Raw genomic sequence first — 19,402 nt, forward strand, 5'->3', positions numbered from 1 at the left:
GCATTTCCTCTCCCAGCGTGCACGCAGCTTTTGGACACGGCACGATTCAGTAAACGTTTAATCGTACAACAAATTGTGACAGCCAATTCACAGCAACGTCCTACTGATGCCTTTTACTCTTAGGATACCGAGAGGTTTTCTACCTTGGCTTTGTTTTAACGTCTTGCGCCTGTCTGGGATCACTTAGGGAGAAACAAATAGTTTCTCTATGCCAACAAGTGTTTTGAAGGCACTGCAGAAGAACTGAGTTTACAGAGAAATGCAAAGGCAGAAGGGCAGTGCCTTTGCCACCCTCAGCAAGTGGCTACTCGGTGCGGGCAGATCAAAGTGGAAAGCAGCTTAAAAAGTGCAAGGGAAAAGGAAAAGGAGAAACCTGACCTAATGCCATGGGGAAGGCAGGTTCAAAAGGATTGATAAGGTCAGGGAAGGAGTTAGGAAGCCCATTTTAGCTTCTGCTTTCTGGGTGAGCATGGTGAGTCGTCCTCCCCATTTCCCTTTCTCTCTGAAGAGGTTTGGGTAGGTCGTGGCAGGCGATAGTGTGCAGCCAGGCTTGGGTTGTAGCTGGGCGGACAGAGAAAAGGTCGTAGGCGGTACAGTTAATAAATCAGACAGTTGCATGGTAACTATTAAAGTTCACTTTGTTAATTCAAAGTTCACCCAGCCAAAATTTTTTTCTGAAAGCTAACTGGTAATTGTCAGTTTGACGTTTGATTATCCGGCTGTTCAAGTCTTCTTGAATTGGGCATGAGGGGAAATGCGTTCATCAAAATTCACATCAAGTAGGTATAGTTTTTCTTCTGGAAATAAAAATATGCTACCTTCTAGCCAAATGCCATTTTCTGTATTATTTATTTGTACTAGTAAGTAAATTGGCAATTGTGTTTTTTAAGGAAAAGGAGCCGATGCAGCCTTGTGCCATTAACTTGTCAGAGCTGAGCAGATGAAGCACGAAGCATTTCTGCAAAATTGTTCTCACTAGTCTCATTTAAAAGAAAGTCTCACCTGCAAGAGAAAGGGATGAAATCTGTAATGTAATAGGGCAGATTGCTTGGTATATATAGACTGATTTAAAGTAATCGATCTTTTCATTATTTTTTACACTTTAAGCAGCTCTCCTTTACTGGATCGAGGAATACAGCTTGGCAATTGTGCGTGTAAGTGAGGGAAGAGGAGAACTAACTATAGCAAATGGCTTGCTTTAATGTATGTAACGGAGATTGAACAGGCACTTTAGAGGACAGTGACGTCCCATTTTCTCACTGCAGAAGCTTACACAGGTAGCTGCTCTGGCAGCGGGGTCTCTAGCAAAGTCTAAACATCAAGGACGAAGTTTACACCTCCTGACTACCACCAGTTGTTAGCCCCAACCAGAAGCAACGCCAAACCCCAGCCATTTCATGTTGAGGAATGGGAAGAGCAGGGGAACGGGAAGAGGAGGGGAACGGGCAGCCGTGGAAGAGGTGAATGAATTTGTCCTAGGGAAAAAGGCGATGGCAAAGCTGTGCTGAGCTGCGTCAGCTGCAAGATGCAGTTACGTTTCACTGTACTGTGACCTACACAAAGCCTTCTCACCACGTATTTACAATTTCCACACTCTTGCAAATATACCAAGCTGGCTTTTTCTTGCCTTACAGCAACTGTAGCCATGGGTGGGATGAAGACCTTGTTCTGGCCGGAGGAAGGCAGAGCAAACCCAACATCCACGGCAGGCGTTGCCAGTGCTCAAAAAGAGCTGCTGTCTTTGCTCCTTGGCTCCATCCACCTTTGCCTCTTGTCCGACGCACCGATCACTTGCGGTGGGGACTGTCATCTGCTGCAGTGGGGGCCTTGTCCTTAAACAGCTTCTCTGGTTCCTGAGATAGGGATGTCTCTGATTTCAGACAGACGTGAAAGCAATTAACAGTAGCTGTTAGATCAAAATCTTTTCACGCCCTGAGCGTATTGGGGTGACTGATATTTTCTGATTTCTCAGAATGAAGCTTGGTGCAGCTCTCTCAGCCTATTGCATTTAAGGAATTGCAGATGTAATGGTTGGGTCAGGGTACCTGAGCTCCAAGTTAGTTCTTAACCATAAACCCATCCTTCAGTCCTTTTCTCTGCCCTTTGGAGAGTGTGTAGGAGCTTGGGTGCCACATTTTCACCACTGGTCTGGTGGTCGTGGTGGAGAATTAAAAGAGAAGGTGCTGGATGTACCTTCATCAGTATCAAGATGAAGTTCTGGAATGAAGATGTAAATGCTGGATTTGAAAATACAGCGACATGCACAGGGCAGAGGGATAATGTGCCGGTTTTGCCATGGAAGAATAGAATTGCTTTAGATGATGATTAAAAAAGGGAATATGATTAAAACAAGCTGATAAGATGACACTAAAGTGACAAGATAAAGCAGCAGGGCATCCAAGAGGGGAAGGGGGAGACGGAACTGATGGCAGGAGGGCATGAATTATTGATTGAAATCTCCACCAGAAGGTAAAGTCTTTGCATTTTCTTATCTGGGAAGGGAGAGAATGAATGAGAAGTGAACAGAATTATTAAGCAGCTTTATCATTGCATTGGAGTGGATAATTAGGCAATTAGGATTACTAAAAGTTGGCAAAGCATGAAGCCCAGAGGACTTGTGCTCCTGATTTCAGAGGGGGGTGGTGAGGGAAGCAGGGAAAAGCCTTTGGCAAGAGATTTGATGGTGTGTTATGGTGAGGCTTAAAGGCAGAGCCTGGCTCTGGCACCCAGTACCCTGCAGCTTCCAGAACAAAAGGGGGTTCAAGAGACACGACTGATAAAAAAGAACTTACTTGAACACGGACAGTCCTTGGAACAGCAACAAGAAGTGAGATCATGACTGAAGGCCACCGATAAGGGTTCAGGGAAGGAGAGCCCAGGGAGTTGGACTCGATGATCCTTATGGGTCCCTTCCAACTTGAGATATTCTATATTCTATGATTCTAATAACAGTACATGTGGACCCACTTTTTTCCATGGTGGGGATGCACAGTACCCATGGGAGTTACTGTGTAGTAAATGTTTTGTGTGCTTTTTCCAGATCTTTGCCCTCAGTTAACATCCCCCCTCCTTTCAGATGAGTTGTTTGTAGCGAGACTTTGCAGGGCCGTAAGCTGAGGATGCTGCGAGATCCCTGAGCAGAGCACCAAGAGGTCAGACTCTTCCCTAGGACAAAAGTGTTAGGCTGTGGTTTAGACTTGTGGTGAATATGGTCTGTCATGCTACATTAATTTCATTTTCTTTGGTCAGAAGTGACAAATACTGGATTTTTCCCTGATATAAATCATGCAAACGCTTCGTTGTCAGAGGATCTTTCCAGCTGAACTTGGAAGCAGCTTCCAAACCTCTTCCTTCTCGATTCTCCATTGTAAATTATATCTGATCACTCCCTCTGTAAAGAGGAGCTCCGCAAAAAACAAATGAGCAGCTTGGGTAAGCTGGCTGAATCTGTTCTTGTAGGGGATGAAAAGCTGTAGGGCACAGTGGAAAGGAGAGGGATGGGAAGACAAGAGGGTTAGTTTGGATTTATAGCATTGAAGAGTTCAGTGGTGAAAGGAGATGTTGGGCCATCCAGTGCCATGTACCACAGACCCTCAAATGTCACCTATTGCCCCTCTCCTGAGCCTTCAGCCTGCGTCTGGCAAAACCTGAACTTTCAGGAAGGTTTTCCTCATGGGGCTTTTTGACTGTCCCTTTGGACCAGGTTCCTCCAAGAAAGGGCCAGGCAGGCACCGCAGGCTGCTGCTTACCTCTGCAAATTAGCCTAACTTCTTTAGTTGGCACTGTGGCTTCTTAATACCTGGCTGCACATTTTGAAGGGGAAAGCTGGGTAAAAATGACTAAAAATAGCACGGTGCATCTGTAACAGTCTGAATTCATCCTGGGCTGCTCTGACATCAATGCCAGACAACCGTGCTCCTCCTCCGTGCTCCTGACCTGCTTAATCTTAAGCTATATGTTATTTAAAATTAATTTGCAGAGATGTAGACATTACATAAATCACTGAGAAAATGTCAGATTATGTATATAATTTTCAGAAGTGCTCCACACTCATCTGACTTAGCTCCCCATGAAACCAAGGGATCAAACTTAAGCCAAGGCAGAGAGTTTGGGCTAGTCACCATCCTTAAAATGCCATGGAAGACAAGCCAGCGCTGCAGACACTTGTTAGTAATTTCACACCCAGAGACTTGTCATTTGTTCAGGACATTCAGTGATCAGGGAAGGAAAAAAAAGGGGATGATGAAAAATACATGGACTAGAGTATTTGTTACTAATTATTTGCGTGGCCTCATTGCCAAGTCACCTAGTGTTCTCAGAGCGCATTGCATTTTTATGAGAAGGTGCCATCCAGAATGTTCCTCTTCCAAGACCAAGTTCAGAATATTAATTTTGGATAATGGTGCATAATTAAAGTCTGAAGTCCAGAATTAATTGATGGTAGCGATTTAGCATAGATATCGATTCTAACTTGAAAAAGTGCTTTATCTCCTACCCACAGCCCATAGTGTCCGCATATGGGTAAATAATTGGAGCAGTAAGTGCTCTTTTTTAATGACACAGTGGCTTGTCATTTCCTCAAAGGTGTTAAAACAGTTTTGTGCATTAGTGACATTAAAAGTGTTTGTAATTCACGGTAATCCGGTGCTCCTTGACTTGTCATGGCCCCAGCCTGACCGACTGCAAAGTGGGGGGGTCCGGGACTGTGGCTGAGACTGCTCCGCACTCTCCGCTCCTGCCCAGGAGAGCTGGACCCGCTGCTGCTGCACACTGGTGCAGTCCTGCCAGGACATTGAAGTGCCAGCCAGGTTTTTGACCTCCTGCTGTCTTAACCGCCTGAATTTGGGACCATTATTTTCCTCTAGCACAGGTCAGAGGCTGTCACCCAGCCAGACAGCTTGTGGCTGCGTTAGAGCATCTCTCGGAGAGGCGCCTAGTCTGGGAGAAATCATGTTGTGTTGTTTTTCCTGTGGCTTGGGTTGATTCACGAAGGCATCTGACATGTGCTCTACATGGCTGAAAACAAGGTTGGTTTTAATAATAAGCAATTGTATAAACAGCAAATAAAGATTTGTACTATAGAGTCAGTGGGTCCCAATGGACATGTTGCTGTTGTTTTGTGGAGCAGAGGGGAACGAAGCCAGAATTTGTGTTCGTTGAAAATAGGTAGTAGAACATTATTAGATCAGCCCCTGCCTCTGACTTGTCAGAAATACTCCGGAGTTAATTGCTGCTTTTGAGGCACCGTTGTTCAGCCTCAAGAAAGTGGGTCGACTATTGACGAGATCACTGATCCCATATAATTATTGTGAAAGACATGTAAAAATAGGCTTTGTGCTTAGCTTGAGTTAGGGCCAAGTGAGCATCATAGCGGCTTTAACCGGCTGTGTACGCACTGTGTGTACACGTGTAGCTGTCTGGATGTGCACGGAGGTCGTCACTCCAAAGCTTCAAAATGTACACTGTGGTTTTGAAGCTGTGGCTGTTACCGTGTGACTGTCAGTCACTGTCACCACTCCTCCTGGCAGCCTGGAGTAAAACACGATAGCATTGTCAAATGTGAGAGTCATGAGAAGGCTCTTTGGCAAGAATTTTGGGATTAATTCCTTTGGTTTGCAAAATTTGTGTTTTTAAGCAGAATGTTCCTGGTGTTTGGTCTCTCCCATGCCTGTCAGCAAGGCAGCAGCGTAGGGGCTCTCCTTGAAAGTCTAAGTGACATTTACACCCAGTGTTTTTTTTAGTGTTACATCTAGAAACCCAGCTGAGAAACCTAGCCCAGGGGAACCATGCGTTTCCTTCCTCTCTGCTATTGCACTGGGAGTGACATTCAAGGCATGCAGGCTTGGACTGGCAGAGGATGATGATGATGGCACCTTCATAAATTGAGTTTACTATGGCTTAGTCCATGCAGGTCAGGACTAATGGTGGGAAGAGTTGATAAAAGTAGACCTCTTGTCCTCTTCTAGTGCTGTGTGTGTCTCTTTCCTGGATAACTCATTTTTTTTCTTAGCTACCTGTCAGAGATAAGTGAGTTTGCGTGTATGCGCCTGTGCCTGTTCCACACTTTTTCACCTCTGGGTAATTTGGGATCCTTCTGTTTGGAAAGTGTTTGTTATGTTACTAATAGTTAAAAAGGGAGTATTCGAATCACTTTGAACCTGTTCGAAGGATGCAGTTTAATTCAGTGATGCTGATGTCTGGGCTGAGTCTTATTACTTCCTAGCTGCTGTGCTTCTCGGTATTGTATCTGAGACATAAAAATGCCATTTACTGATGGCCCTGCTGCTGCACCCTCCCCACTCACAGTAAGGCTCTCATTTCAGAAGGATGGTTACCCTGAGTGGTATATGTGCATGTGCAGACTCTAATACTGCTAATGCAAGCTTTGAAGGGAGCTTCTGTAAGAAAGCAGGCTTGGAAATAGGGTCTCACTCCGTAAACAGTGTGTTACGTTTGGGATTTAATGCATCCTGGGAGAAATATCCCTCAGAAGGACATTGGTGCATCCAAGAGTCCCCTTGTGCCTGTAGCATTGTCCTCCTGGAGGAATGGGGATCCTTGACCAGGGCTTAAAACACAGTTGCCGAACCCTGAAAAAACCCAACGTTTAACTGTTTACTTGCCTCTTACCTATGAGCAGGAATTTGTTAAAATACTAGTGGATCTCTCAAAGGCTGAGCATTTTGTCTTCAGTGTAGTGCAGACAAATCCAGGCGCCTGTGGAGTTAATGAGTCGTGCACCCGCTGCTAAGCGCTTGCAGTTCTTTGAGATTAGCTGAATATTTCATCCCAAAGTACATGCCATTAAAGACTTCTAATTCTTGGGTATCATATTTCGTGGGACTTATATTAACTGTTAGGAAATGAAAGTCTCTGTCATGGCAGTATAAATTGACTTGGTTTACTAATTTAGCACCTCCAGTGCTATCGCAGTCCTCTGGTGACTTCCCAGAGCAGGCAGTGGCTGCTTCCGGAAAAGCAGGGGAATAAAAGACAGGGAATAGTAGTTTTTTAGGTATCATTACAGGCTATGCCAAATAGAGGGAAGAATATCTATGTGGAGGAGGCCAGTGGAAGGGGATAGCCACACTGTAAGGTTTTCTCCCTGTCAGACATCCCAGTGTGTGTGTGAGAAGTGCTGGTTAAAAACCCACAACCTGAAATACAGTTTTTCATCTTCCCTTTTTAATCACTCTGAAGATGTGAATCGCACAGGCAAAAGCGAGCTTCTTGCCTGCCAACTCACTTGAAGAGTTTCTCGTGTTGATTTGCTGCATTTGCTCTTTTTCACGAATGAGAAGAGAGGAAATCTAATGAAAAGTGTTATCAGCTTGTCAAGTTAATTAATGTCTATTTTAATACTATCATTATCATTCGTTACTAATTAATATAACATAAGTAACATGATTACAGCTTTTTTGTCTTATTTTTCAGTGAGAAGCTGGATGGAGAAGCTGAAAGATAAGGTAGGAGGCTCAGTGTTTCAATTACTTTAAAAGCAAAAACATTTTTACTTGCAGGAATAAATAAACTCTTGTCAGTGCAGCTCTTTATGTCTACAAAGACAACTGAGAAAGGGCTTAACATTTTCTCTGGGAGGCAAATGAATGAGATACTGCTGTTGTATATAGTGGTGTAAATCCACAGTACATCCCTGATGAGTAGTAACTAAGAGCAGAAGGAGGGACAGGGATATTTGATAGACTTCTCTGCACTAGAAAATGACCTTCTCTTCAGACTACCCGAGTTACTTTTTTTATTGCCCTCTAACTTACCTCCACCCCTTTTCTCTAAGTCCTAAACTTGGTTCTGGGTCCAGATCAAGAGGATCTCGTGATCCTCTCTGGTGAGAGGCTGCCTGCCATGCCACCACCTCTGGACGAGACCTTTCCTACCTCCACGTGCAAGAAGAGCTGCAAATTCCTGGAATGAAAAAAGAGCAAACACAGGAAGACTGAAAAGACCCTGATCTTTTCTCCCTGGCATTACAGGGTGGTGGTACACAGAATCAAGAGTTGTGCCAGCCACAGGCAGTGATGGCTTTTTAGGCTTTGCTGCCCTAGAGCAAATATTAACATTTTGAAACAGTTGTGAAGGCTTCCAAATGTTGTGTTGATGACGGCAAAGCCATGAAGCTAGAAATGAGGTGACAGTAGTGTTTTAAGACAAGAACAATTTGTGACTCAACAGGGCTTGGAAATTCTTGAACAGGATCAGAGTCAATAGACAAAAAAACCACCACAAGGAATAATGACTCGATATGAAACTCCAGCGCCTGAAAATACATCTCTAAGCTTAAGCAGATTGTCACCCAATGAGCCCAGCCTTCCCACGTGATTCCCACCAAATTTTGGCAGCACCTTACCGTCAAGTCTGAACAGAGAGACGGGGTCTGGGTATCTGTTTTCTAGGACTGGGGAGTGGAAGGGTTTAAGGTGGGTTCCTGCCCAGCCCTTGTTGAGTTGCTTTTCTGCCTACAATAGGAAGGAGGCATGTCTAGTACGATCTATACTCATAGCAGAGCACCTTGGCCTGGAATTCAGCCAGAGCGAACGCTGAAAGGACAGAGAATGGTTTTCCCGATGAAGGTAAAAAGCAGACACCAAGACTGGTTGAGTGCCTGGAGTGAATGTAGCATGCATGGGTCACCTGCTCATGCCAGACCTACCCCAGCCAGCACAACACAAGCTCGGGGACATCAGGTGTCTTCTCACTGAAGCCGTAGCTTTCACTTCTTTCCTCTTGGCACCTTGTTGGCTACCTCTGTCCTTCCCCGTTGCAGAGGAGGGGTGCATGTTCCAGTCTCCAACAGAGTTGCTCTGTAAAGTCCGAACCTGTTGCAGGTAGATGTTGGACTGCATGGCAGTGCCCAGCACAAGCATTGGCATAACTGAGGATCTGCTAGTGTCCACTTAAAAGAGAGGCTCGGCCCTGAGCCATCTCCCTCCTTTGGGGAACGGCAGATGCGTGGAGGCTGATCTTTCACCTCGCTCACATTTTCCCTTAGAAAAGCCCAACAAAAAACACTCCCCCACCCCCAGCCAAATGCTGGTGTAGCAAATCACTTGCAAATAAACCTGCACACCCCATTTCCTCCTCTTCCTTGTTGAGTTTATCAGCACCAGTCATATGTACCCCTGTCATTTGCTGTTGGCAGAGCCCTGTCCTCTCTATTTTACGATCCCTCCCTCCAGAAGAGGATCCCGGCACATGATGGCCCCATCCCTGAGAGATGTGTCCTGCTGTGTCCATCAGGGCTGCCTTGCTGGGAGAGGGAGGGGTGTGGGGAGCGTGGGACCAGGAGCACGGGTCAGTGACAGATTTATGTCCGGTCTCTTGCAAACACTGTGCAAATGTTGCATTTGGTATGCCGAATAATGGATATGAGGTTCCTCTGAAGTCCTCTGTTGCTGTTATCTCAAAGTCCAGTGGAGCCAGGAAGGTCACGGTCATGGATTGGGTGTATTAAAAGCATCTCTAGGATCTGTAAAGAAGCTGCATCTTCCCCATGGGCAAGGGGTAAAAAAGTGGCTTCGGAGCTGCCTGTGAAATGGGGTAGTCTATCAGGCAAGTGCAGAAGCCCTCATGAGTTGGGCTGTGTGACATAGAAGGGCTGGGAGAACAGGTCCTGGATCTGCTTCACATTGCAGGCTTTTGGGGTAGAAATCGTTGGTCCAGCTGCTGGGGGAAGCCTGTAAAAGGGCATGATAAAGGCTCACGGACAGGCTAGAGTTCACTGTATTAAACCCAGTGATTTCTGATACAGAAACTCAGCTGGGCAGCAGCTAAAAAGCCATTTCCAGTCTCCCCCCGCCGCCTACGCCAGCAGCAAAGTTCCAGAAATAGAAAAACCCACGCTGCACTAATTAGGTCACCCAATTAAGGCACCTTAATTGCCTCGCAGAGATACAATCTCTTAGCTGTGTTCTCACTAACCTCCTTTTTCGGGAACTGGGGTGCAGGCACACAGCCCCCCTCCAAGCACATGTGCTGAGTGGGGCTGGATTTTCTGGGAGGGTGTTCGGGGAACCTGCACAATGCAGCTGAAGATCCCTCAAGCCTTGGGATCCGGGCACAAAGGTGTTACTATTTAAAGCACTGAGCAGGATCTGGAGGGGTTTGGGAGAGCAAAACAGCCCTTGTTAGCATTGTATCTGCCCTAGATGAAAGCAGTTATTTTCATTCTCCAAGTAAGCGTACAAAGCCAGGGCAGCACGCACTGAATAGCTTCCCCCCCCCCCCCCCCCAACTCAGTGGTTTATGGAAGAAAAGCAATTACAGCGTAAGCATGTGTTAAGCTGTGTTGCAGTTTGGGAATGCAGATGAAGATGAGTGGTTGTAAGCAATGGACTGAGGCTTGCTAAGAGCTGTCTGATAGTCCTCTGAATTGTGTATGTGTCCCTTGGCAGGTGTAAAATCTGTTTTGGGGGGTGTAGATGGCAAAGGGTAAAGCAGAGGACTCTGTTGCTGCAGTGTGAATGAAGGCAGTGCTAATGAGGGAGGGAGCCAGGCTGTACCTGCCTCCCTTACTCCATTGAGCCCCCCAGCCTGAATTAGGTAAGGATGCTGAAGAGGATGCTGAAGCAATCTGGCACTTTAAAACTTAGGTTAATTTTCATTTAAAACAGTAAAATACAAAATAACAAGCACTTGGGAATATTTTCCAAAGGATTTTAAATATTTAAATGTGTAATTTTAAATTAGTCATGCTATCTATATTTTTTTTTAATGGGCAATGCAAACATACGGATCACAGCAATTGAATTAGAGCTGATTTATGTTTGCTGTGCTTCCCTTAAGGCCAGTTGGAGGTGTGCCTGCCTTCCCTCTACGTCATTGTCCTGCTCATGCAAGTGACCCCTTCCCACGCAAAGCGAAAGCGTTTGGTTCAAAGATTTTGCGTACGAAGCCGAGGAGGCTCAGGCTGGGCTGGGCAGGGAGAGGGCAAACTGCTGCTTCTTCCTGCAGAAAGTGAGCACAGCCTGGCTTTGCATTTCAGCTCCTTCAGAGACCCAGCTGTGGGTGTTGGGAGCGGCTTCTGCTGTCCCCGTGCTGAGATACAACATTAGTGTCCCGGGGCACTTGCTTTCCCATGCCAACGTGTCTCTGGGAAGCATGGGAGCTGTGTAATACTCATACTGGAGGTATATTTAGCAGTTTGGCCACGGTAAGACACACTCCAGCAATCAGAGCTGACCAGGAGGATGTTGGGTCCCTTTCCAGTCCGCATCCCATGACGGAGGTCAGCATCCCTGCTTCGCAGTGCAGCCGTTCCCTGAAAACAGCTCCTCGCCCGTTCTGCCTGCTCCCCGGCTGGTGCCTGCCGTCTTGCCTGGTGGCTCTTACACACTGGCTCTTCTGCCTGCACCGCGCTCTCCTCTGCCTGCGCCTGCCACCCCGAGGGCTGCGGTGCAGAGAGCTGCGGGCAGCGTGGTCCCGAGGCATTCGTCACTGCACCACTCGGCGCCGCGCTGCTAGTCCAGATTCGTGCCGAAAAGCATAATGGCAGCTCTTGACTCTCCGGATTGAGCTCTGTTGAACATGGCCCCACATATACCTGTGCCTTGATTTATGCTGGCAGTACCTGGGGAGCTCAAAGCAGCACTCAGCCTTCTCTGTACAGCATGTAGTGAAGCTGTTCACAGGTCTTTGTTGTGGCTCGGGATTGCCTGCCCTTGGCGGTCAAGGTTTTCCTTTACGCATGCACCCGTATTAACAGACACTTCACCCCAGCACTTGCAGTTCTGCACCAAAATTGTTCCCTCTCCTAAAGGCAGGCAAACACTGCAGTGTCTCAGCTATCATAAGGAAGTATCTGTCAGCAAAAGCTGACGGTGAGTGAGCCGTGGTGGTTAGCAGCTTGGTCCTGGAGTGGGGCTGGTTGGGGGCTTGCTTAGCAATCCTGGAAGCAGGGCTCATCCTATGCAGGCGGGTGATAGGGACTCAAATACAATAAACTTTGACGAAAGCAGCATAGGGATACATCGTAGTCCTAGACTGGTGAAAAACAACTCTGAAAGGATGGTCTTGTGAGTGCTGCTCTGCTTCTCTCTTTTCCACATAGGCAGGATACATGTCAGGGATGCTGGTTCCTGTAGGAGTCGGAATAGCTGGAGCCCTCTTTATCCTAGGAGCACTCTACAGCATTAAGATTATGAATCGCCGAAGGAGAAATGGCTCAAAGAGACATAAAAGAAAGGTACGACAACTGCAAAGGAAAACCCCAATCCCACCCACTCTCCTGTTAACCATTTTGGCTGTAGAATGAGTGCAGCCTGGTTATGGTTATGGTTTGTCTGGGCTGAAGTGCCTGGGACCTCTCACTTAGAGTATGGAGGGTATCCAAATGTTCTTCATTTCCTTTTTGCATGTGGAGCTCTTTCATGTTTCTTTTCTTCCCCTAGCAGAGGGAATTTAACAGCATGCAAGACCGAGTCATGCTCTTAGCTGACAGCTCTGAAGATGAATTTTGAATCGAACTGCAGTGCCCTTGTGATGGCCCGTGACTTTTAAAAGAAGGGAGGGGGAGAAAAAGAACAAGCGACTTTCTGCTGCATCGCTGCTCTCCGCCGCCCCGAGCCACCGAGCAGTGGTCGGTACCACCCCGGCGAAACGGCATGCTATGCTCTACGTGTACCGCGCAGTGATGTTTGTTTTGATACAGTAGTGAGATTTCACATTCGCACCCGGCGCCTCATTCAGATCCACAGTGCATCTTGTTACAGCTGGAGCTGATCCATATGGACGATTATTTTCCTATTACCCTGGTGTACTGTTTTGGTCCTGGCTGGCAGTAATCTCATCATAACAATAGCTCTCACCTAACCCGGGAATGGAAATCTTTTCTGTGAATGACTTCTGTCCAATTCGTTAATTTTAAATGTTACATTACCTGAGCTAGAGTTCATTAATGCTAAGATTAGCTGCTCTGCTTAATTAATGAGTTATACACTTGAACTGTATCCCTTGCCACCTGAGAAGTGCCCATGTACAGTGTTGTTGATACAGTTTGAAGCACATTTCTGCACTCGGTTCCCCAACTTTCACCCCTTCTTTCTTCCTTCAGCTCTGCTCCACGCTTCTTGGAGACACAAAGGAATGGCCTCAACACTTGATTCACAACAAAAATCCTAGTCCATTTTCAACCAGCACTGTCTGTTACAGCACAATAAATACCAGCGCTCGCCTACTGACGGATAGTCTTGCATGGATCTTTTAGCTTATGTTCAGTGTGCAAGTAGGTAAGAGAAGAGGCAGGTCAGAGGTTTCCTCAGCTTCTGCCTCCTGTTTGAAGGACACTAGTTATTGGTTCATCTTTCACAAGGCTGCATTCACATAGACTTGAAAGCGGAGCATCTGTCTCCTTTACCCACTGGAAATTGCATTTTCAGCCCCTGAAAGCTGCGTGAACGGCAGCACCTTTGGGGGACCTGGATGGGTCTTGTCTCCAGACTGCCAAATGCAGAAAGGCACCAAAGGTTGCGGAGCGGGTGACTGTCAGTGTTGAGGGATTCGTGGCTAATAGTCGGAAAGCAGCGGCAGCCACAGCTGGAGAGATGTCTGCTGTGGGGAGGTGAAATGGTCACACTGGGAACCCTTGGCCGTGGGGGAAGAGGTGAAGCTGTAGGACAGATGGCTGCAGAGGGTTGTGGAGGTGAAGCCCAAGGGTGGCACGGGATGAGGGCAAGCTGCCGTGCTGCCTGGGCTGCTAGCACCGGGTTGCACAGGGAGACAGCCAGTGTCTGAGATGTTACGGGAACCGAGCAGGGGAAACTAATGTCGCTTTGCACAGAAATGCTGTCAAAATAGCTAGAAAAAGGGCTGCGTTACTTTATCTCTGCTTCCGGTTGTGAAATTACTTCATTCTGACATTTTTGCAAAACGTCCATGTTTCTGAGGTGGGAATCACTGTTCTGTGGGGAATCATCCTTCATACAAGGAACAGTGACTGTTGCTGGAGGAGACCTGATTAGACAAATAAGGCCAGACCACACATCTACTGAAATTAAATCCCACTGAGTCTTCAAAGAAGTGGAAGGGAGGAGAGTTTGAGGAGGGGCAGATGCAGGATTTCATTCCTTGGAAAGGTGAACAGACCTGTCAGATTGTCAAGGGTAGATGTCGATGATGGTGAGCAAATGTCTCGTGGGCATGTGAGTGGGTTTGCAAGGTAGAGAGGACATTCAGAAGACCCTCCTGAAGCTGAGTTCTCTCTTGAGAGGGTCAGGGCCTCCTCTGGACATTAACTCATCAGACATGATGTTCAGCTCCGAACAAGCAGTGCTCTTCAGAGCCCAGGTACTTTCCTGTAGGCCTTACCCACACATCTACTGAGTCACCTGGAGAAGGATAGGCAGGACAACCTAGCTTCAAAATGCTGCTACTAATGCTAGTCTTCCAGTCAAAGAGCTGTGTGTGGTCCCTCACACATTCATCCTGCTGAGTGTGTGGGAATCAAGCTGGGGGGAGACACAGTAAAACCTGGTCTATCAACATACTGGGGAGCCTTCATACCCTAATCCCTCTAGGACAGGCTTTCCCAGCCAGGGCTCCACAGTGCTTGCATCTCTCCCTTTTCATTCCTGAAACTTTGACCAGGAGAATTTTGCCTTGCTAAAAGCAGCACCACCTCTTTAACAGGCACTGACTGGCAGCCCTCTGTTAAGTCCAGGTGCCCCTACCCAAAATTAAAGCCTCTTTCTTCCATAATAAGTGATCAATCCAAGCTAGGAAGAAGTTTTCCTTCCAGACTGATCTCTCCCTATTTCCTTCTCATTCCTAAGCCGCTTGGAGGTGGCCGGGAGGTGTTAGCAGTCCAGTTGAGCGTTGCTGGCTGTCTTGCAGGTCTGGGAATCAGGGAATGTTGTCCCTTGGACTCTTTGATGATTTGTTCCTGGCAAGGCGTGATGGGGGTTGCAAGGTGGAATGACTTCTCCTCCGTTCCAGTTTGCCTTCCAGAAAGGCTTGTCTTCTAGGTACAGCGCCAGGCAGGCTGGAAACAAGACTACACAGGCAGCTGCAGGATGTTCTTGAAATGCTTTACCCTGCTCCAGCCAGGGAGGCATGGAGAATAAGCAGTGGCAAAGGGTGTTGGCCTCTCTGCATGAGGGAGTCTTGTCTTGGAGCAGAAAGGATGGTGGCTGGGCTGGCTGAGTCCTTTGCATGCGACTGTAGCCTGAAAGAGAGACGCAAAATAACACTGGAAAAGAGGAGCTGCCAGCGATACTGCAGAACGGAGCAGATGTACCAGCAAGACCCAAGCAGCTGGAGATCAGCAGGGTTTTGTGCAATAACAGCCTGTGAAGGACAGTCTCCTCTTGCTTTCCTGTTAATGGTACTGTGCCTGCGCAGTGTGTGATAACGGCACAAGTTGCGTTAATTAATCGATAATACACAGCGCTCCTGGGCCAGTCAGGAGGAGGAGGGATGGCGGAGCAAGGCTGCTGGTCTGAGTGTAAGTACCCCAGCTCTGGCAGCGCAGGAAGAGCTTTATGGATGGGTTGTCAATTTGATGGATAGGGAAGGCTGGTGGGGAGGTGCCGTGGCCTTTTGTTGTGCTAATAAATCCACAGTTTGGGAAACACTGAGTTTCTACAGTGGCAATCAGTTTCACTGTCTCTCTTCTTCTCCCTCCCCAACATAATGAACTTAAGAAATGAAAGGCAACGCTGCCAGTCATAATGACGAAGGTGGTGTTTTGGTGCATCGGCTGCGTGCCCTGGTGTCCTCAAGAATGAGGCTTCACTTGGCGAGGCCATGGCGTGGGTGGCTGGGATGCTGGATATCAGTGGTGCCTCAAGTGGGGCTGACAAATAGTTGCAAATATCGGAGCGGTTATATGGCAAGCATGGTGGGACAAACTGGCAAGCAGGAGAGTTGTAGTCAAAAGAGAGGTCCAGCTGCATGTATAGTTCAGTGTTGACTCTCTGGTCTGTGCTGGAGCCAGCCTTATGGGCTAGAAGGGCTGCCCAAAAATTTTGCTTGTGGTCCATCTTCACTCCCAGGCCTGTCTCTGGCTCTGAACACCATCAGCCAAGGTGCCTTGGTTGGGAGCTGCTCGTTGGCAGGAGACTGCTGTTGGCCAACTTTCTGAGCTGCTCAGCAGTGCAGAGAGATCCCAACCGATGTCCATTTGAAGTGGAGGTCTTTGTTGAATAGTTGTTTTTGGTCAGGCACGTGCCCCAGAGCCTGGAGGCTCCCCATGTCTTCAGCTTAGCTATTCTTAACATGGAAGCAAGATGGACAGTCAAACCCAGCCTTGGGTCCCAGTGAAGCTTGTAGGAGCCTTTGGAGCACGGACAGGGTTTTCTGCAGTGCCCTTGATGTCAGTGTAATTTCTGGAGGTCCTTAAAGCACAAGCATCATTCAGCTTCTTCCCTTCTCATCCAAGGCCAGCAGACTTTGGATTGGGCTCTTAAAAATATTCTCTATACAACTTCTGGAGTTTGATTCATTTGCTTGAAATTATCAGATTGCAGGCAGGAAGGGGAGGAGGGTTTCAGGTGGGAGCTGAAGCCTCCAGTCTCTTAACGCTCTGCTGATTTAATCTATACCTCTGCATTGCCAAACAAGCAGATTCTTTTGAAAGAGACGGACAAGAAAAGCAGCCGAGAAGCGCCCTCCTCGTCCTCTGTGCTAGGTGAACCGCGAGCCCCTGAATGTAGAGGTGGGTCATGACACTGCTAACGTGTCTGTGGCCCCATGCAAAGGCATGGCTGAGATGGCGACTTTGCTGCAGCAATAATAATCTCTCGACTCGGCACAAGACGAGTCACTCGCCTCTGTTTTGGGTTTTCCTGATAGCACAAGCCAGAATTTATTGTAGGCATCACACAACTGCTTTGGCGTCTACAGCCCCATTTCCAACGGGAGGAACCAGCCTGCCTGGCGTGCAGCTCTTGCCCTGATGAAATGCGCCCGCACTATACAGCTGCTGGTTTTTAAAGGTGTCTCTAATGCCAGATGTTCACCTAGGTGAGGTTTCTCTGGACTGCACTGCTTCCATAGAGTGATATTAGCAGTCCTCATGCTTTCTTGTGGTTTTCTATTTCTGACAAGAACAACTCCTCATACTGTAACTATGGAATGTAGCACTTTGTTAAATTAAAACATTGGGAAATAAAAAGCTGTCCATTATATCTGACTTTAAGCGGCTCGTCTCCCTGATCTGTGGTTCATGGCATTCACTGTCTCCCAGGTAAAGCTGTGAAGTGATTGCTTGGAAGACTCGAGTATTGCATTTCTTTCTCCATGCTGCGTGGTCGGTGCAAGGACTCAGGCTGGGCTTGCGGGGGGCATACAAGCAGCGGGGAGCCTCAGCCTGGGACTTTTTGGGTAGGATTTACCTGGAGGTAGGTGTCGGCCATAGGCTGTGATGAGTAACACCCCAAATTCCCTCGGCTGGGTTTCCAGTAGCTGTAATGAACCCCAACACTGACATGTTTACACTATTGATGTTTACATATAGCCAGGTGTCTGTGCATATCAGGACATTTGCCCTTCCCAGTTTGCCCCGTGAGCAAGGGTCTGTGCACACATCTTTCAAGACCTCAGTGATACAGCACTGGTGAGCTTTGAGTGTTGGATGTAGGTGCTGCAAATGTTTCATGAAAGAGCAGCCTTATTGCAGGTGAATATTATCGCACACACCTGATGGACCTGTGATCCAAGCAGAAGAATTGGAAAGACTTGAGAGTGAGTAAGAGGTGTACGGGCTGGGTTTATAATTGTCTCCCCAGTCCTGTTCGCAGATGTCCTTGCACGCATTGTGTTATCGCATGCAAGTACATGGGCTGGGTACGCATCCTTTTGCCATATTGTGTATAGGTGGAGGTCGCAGGGTGGGAATGTGAGCCAGCGGGGCACACAGCCGGGCTGTGGTGGTGGCTGCCTGCCCCTCTCCGCTCTTCCCCTACTAATAAGAGGCAGCAGGAACTATTTGTCCAAGTGTGTGTATTTTCTCTAATGAAAAACGGCTTGTTCAAAACAAGAAATTCCCCGGGAAATAGCCATTTGGGGATTGAATGAACACATTCTTTGCTAATTGGTAGTTGCCAAAAACAATCTGTATATTCATGAAGCTGTTTGCTGCATTGCTGACTTTTTCCAATGAAAAAACAAAACCTGCTGAAAGAAGATAAACAATGACAATGTTTTTTTTTCCCATAGGTTTATTTCCTAAGGAAATTGCTCTCTCTGATCACACTGCCTCACTGTGAGCCTCTGTCCATCAGCCGGTCTCCTCCTAATGTCCCTGACTGCCAGCCAAGCCATGGGTTTGTGAAAACAGGGGAGAGGAGAGAGACCATATTAAAACCCCCACAAGAAAAGCATGCGTGCAGCCTCGTGTCCTGAGGCTGCAGAAAACTGGCGTAAGCAAAGAAGGTTATATGTGCCCTGGTGGAGGGGACGAGCTGGATGTCCCAGACACCCATCGGGGTTGCTGCCCTGTGGGGGTTCCCTGGGGCTGAGCAAAGCACAAAATCAGTCTGGCACAGGGCTCAGCCCAATTCGGTTACAAGCAGGCCATCGACTGTGAGGCACCAATCTATGCAGAGCAGCGCAGACAGCCCGGCTTGGGGTTGTTTCCATCCATGTGTTTTGGAAGGACAAACCAAAAGGCATTCCCTGCTTGCTCTGGTGGTAAAGCCACCCATGGTCGGTTGTTGCTGCTGCACCTGAGCCCACCAGGGTCTGTGCTTGGGTTGAGGGCCTGGGGCCAGGCACAAAAAGCTCCTTTACTTTGAGGCAAGTCTCATCCTCCACCTGTGAAACCCCCAGTGCACGTGGGGGCTATAAGCACTTTAAGGTTGGACCTCAATGGGCAAAAATTTAGTGCACAAGGATGTTGACTCTCAGCTTACTCAAGGCTTGCAGCGATGCACACAGTGGTTTTCCCCTTTTTTTCCCCAACAGTGATGCTCTCCCAAGGGCTCAGGAGCAGGACAGCCCCCGCCTGCAAGGAAAGGGTTTGGGTCTCAGCCAGCAGCGGGAGTCAGCAGAGACGATGGTGGCATTTGCCAGTGGAAATGATTCCACCAGTGAGTCCCTTCTTAATGGTAACTGCTGGGCGCCCTGTGCTCCACTGTGTTGATGACCGAATGCATATATGTGAGCGCACTACATTATTAGCATGCATATATGCTAAGATATATGCACACATAGAATTTTAACCAGTGGATTATATATACACAGAACCACATGGTATTTGCAACACAAATTTTCCACCTGCCAGGGACAGTGTTTTTTTCTGATTTACTCTAAGTCTCTTCAACTTCTGTCTTTTCTCAGTCTGATTTCTGCAGATTTACCCCGTGTCTAACACAAGGCTCATTGCCTGCAGAAATCTGCTGAAGGAGACACAAGAGGGATCCAAAACAGGCACCGGCTGAAATTTGCAATT

General features: G+C 47.6%; 1 protein-coding gene across 3 annotated transcripts in view; it reads left to right on the forward strand.

Moving 5' to 3' along the window:
- The window catches only part of ARMH4 (armadillo like helical domain containing 4), a 70,185-nt gene extending 53,047 nt beyond the window's left edge, over positions 1 to 17,138 (forward strand). The window contains exons 6-9 of one of the 3 annotated variants that reach the window (XM_050898519.1): positions 7,435 to 7,466; positions 8,484 to 8,588; positions 12,065 to 12,199; positions 12,405 to 17,138. In XM_050898519.1, the coding sequence (XP_050754476.1) occupies positions 7,435 to 7,466; positions 8,484 to 8,588; positions 12,065 to 12,199; positions 12,405 to 12,473 (341 nt within the window). In that variant the 3' untranslated portion in view covers positions 12,474 to 17,138. The remainder of the gene's footprint in view (positions 1 to 7,434; positions 7,467 to 8,483; positions 8,589 to 12,064; positions 12,200 to 12,404) is intronic. The other 2 variants (XM_050898520.1, XM_050898521.1) reach the window with 2 other exon arrangements.
- The last annotated feature ends 2,264 nt before the right edge of the window (positions 17,139 to 19,402 follow it).

Source organism: Gymnogyps californianus, chromosome 5 (assembly GCF_018139145.2).
Source record: "Gymnogyps californianus isolate 813 chromosome 5, ASM1813914v2, whole genome shotgun sequence".
Taxonomy (NCBI): Eukaryota; Metazoa; Chordata; class Aves; order Accipitriformes; family Cathartidae; genus Gymnogyps; species Gymnogyps californianus.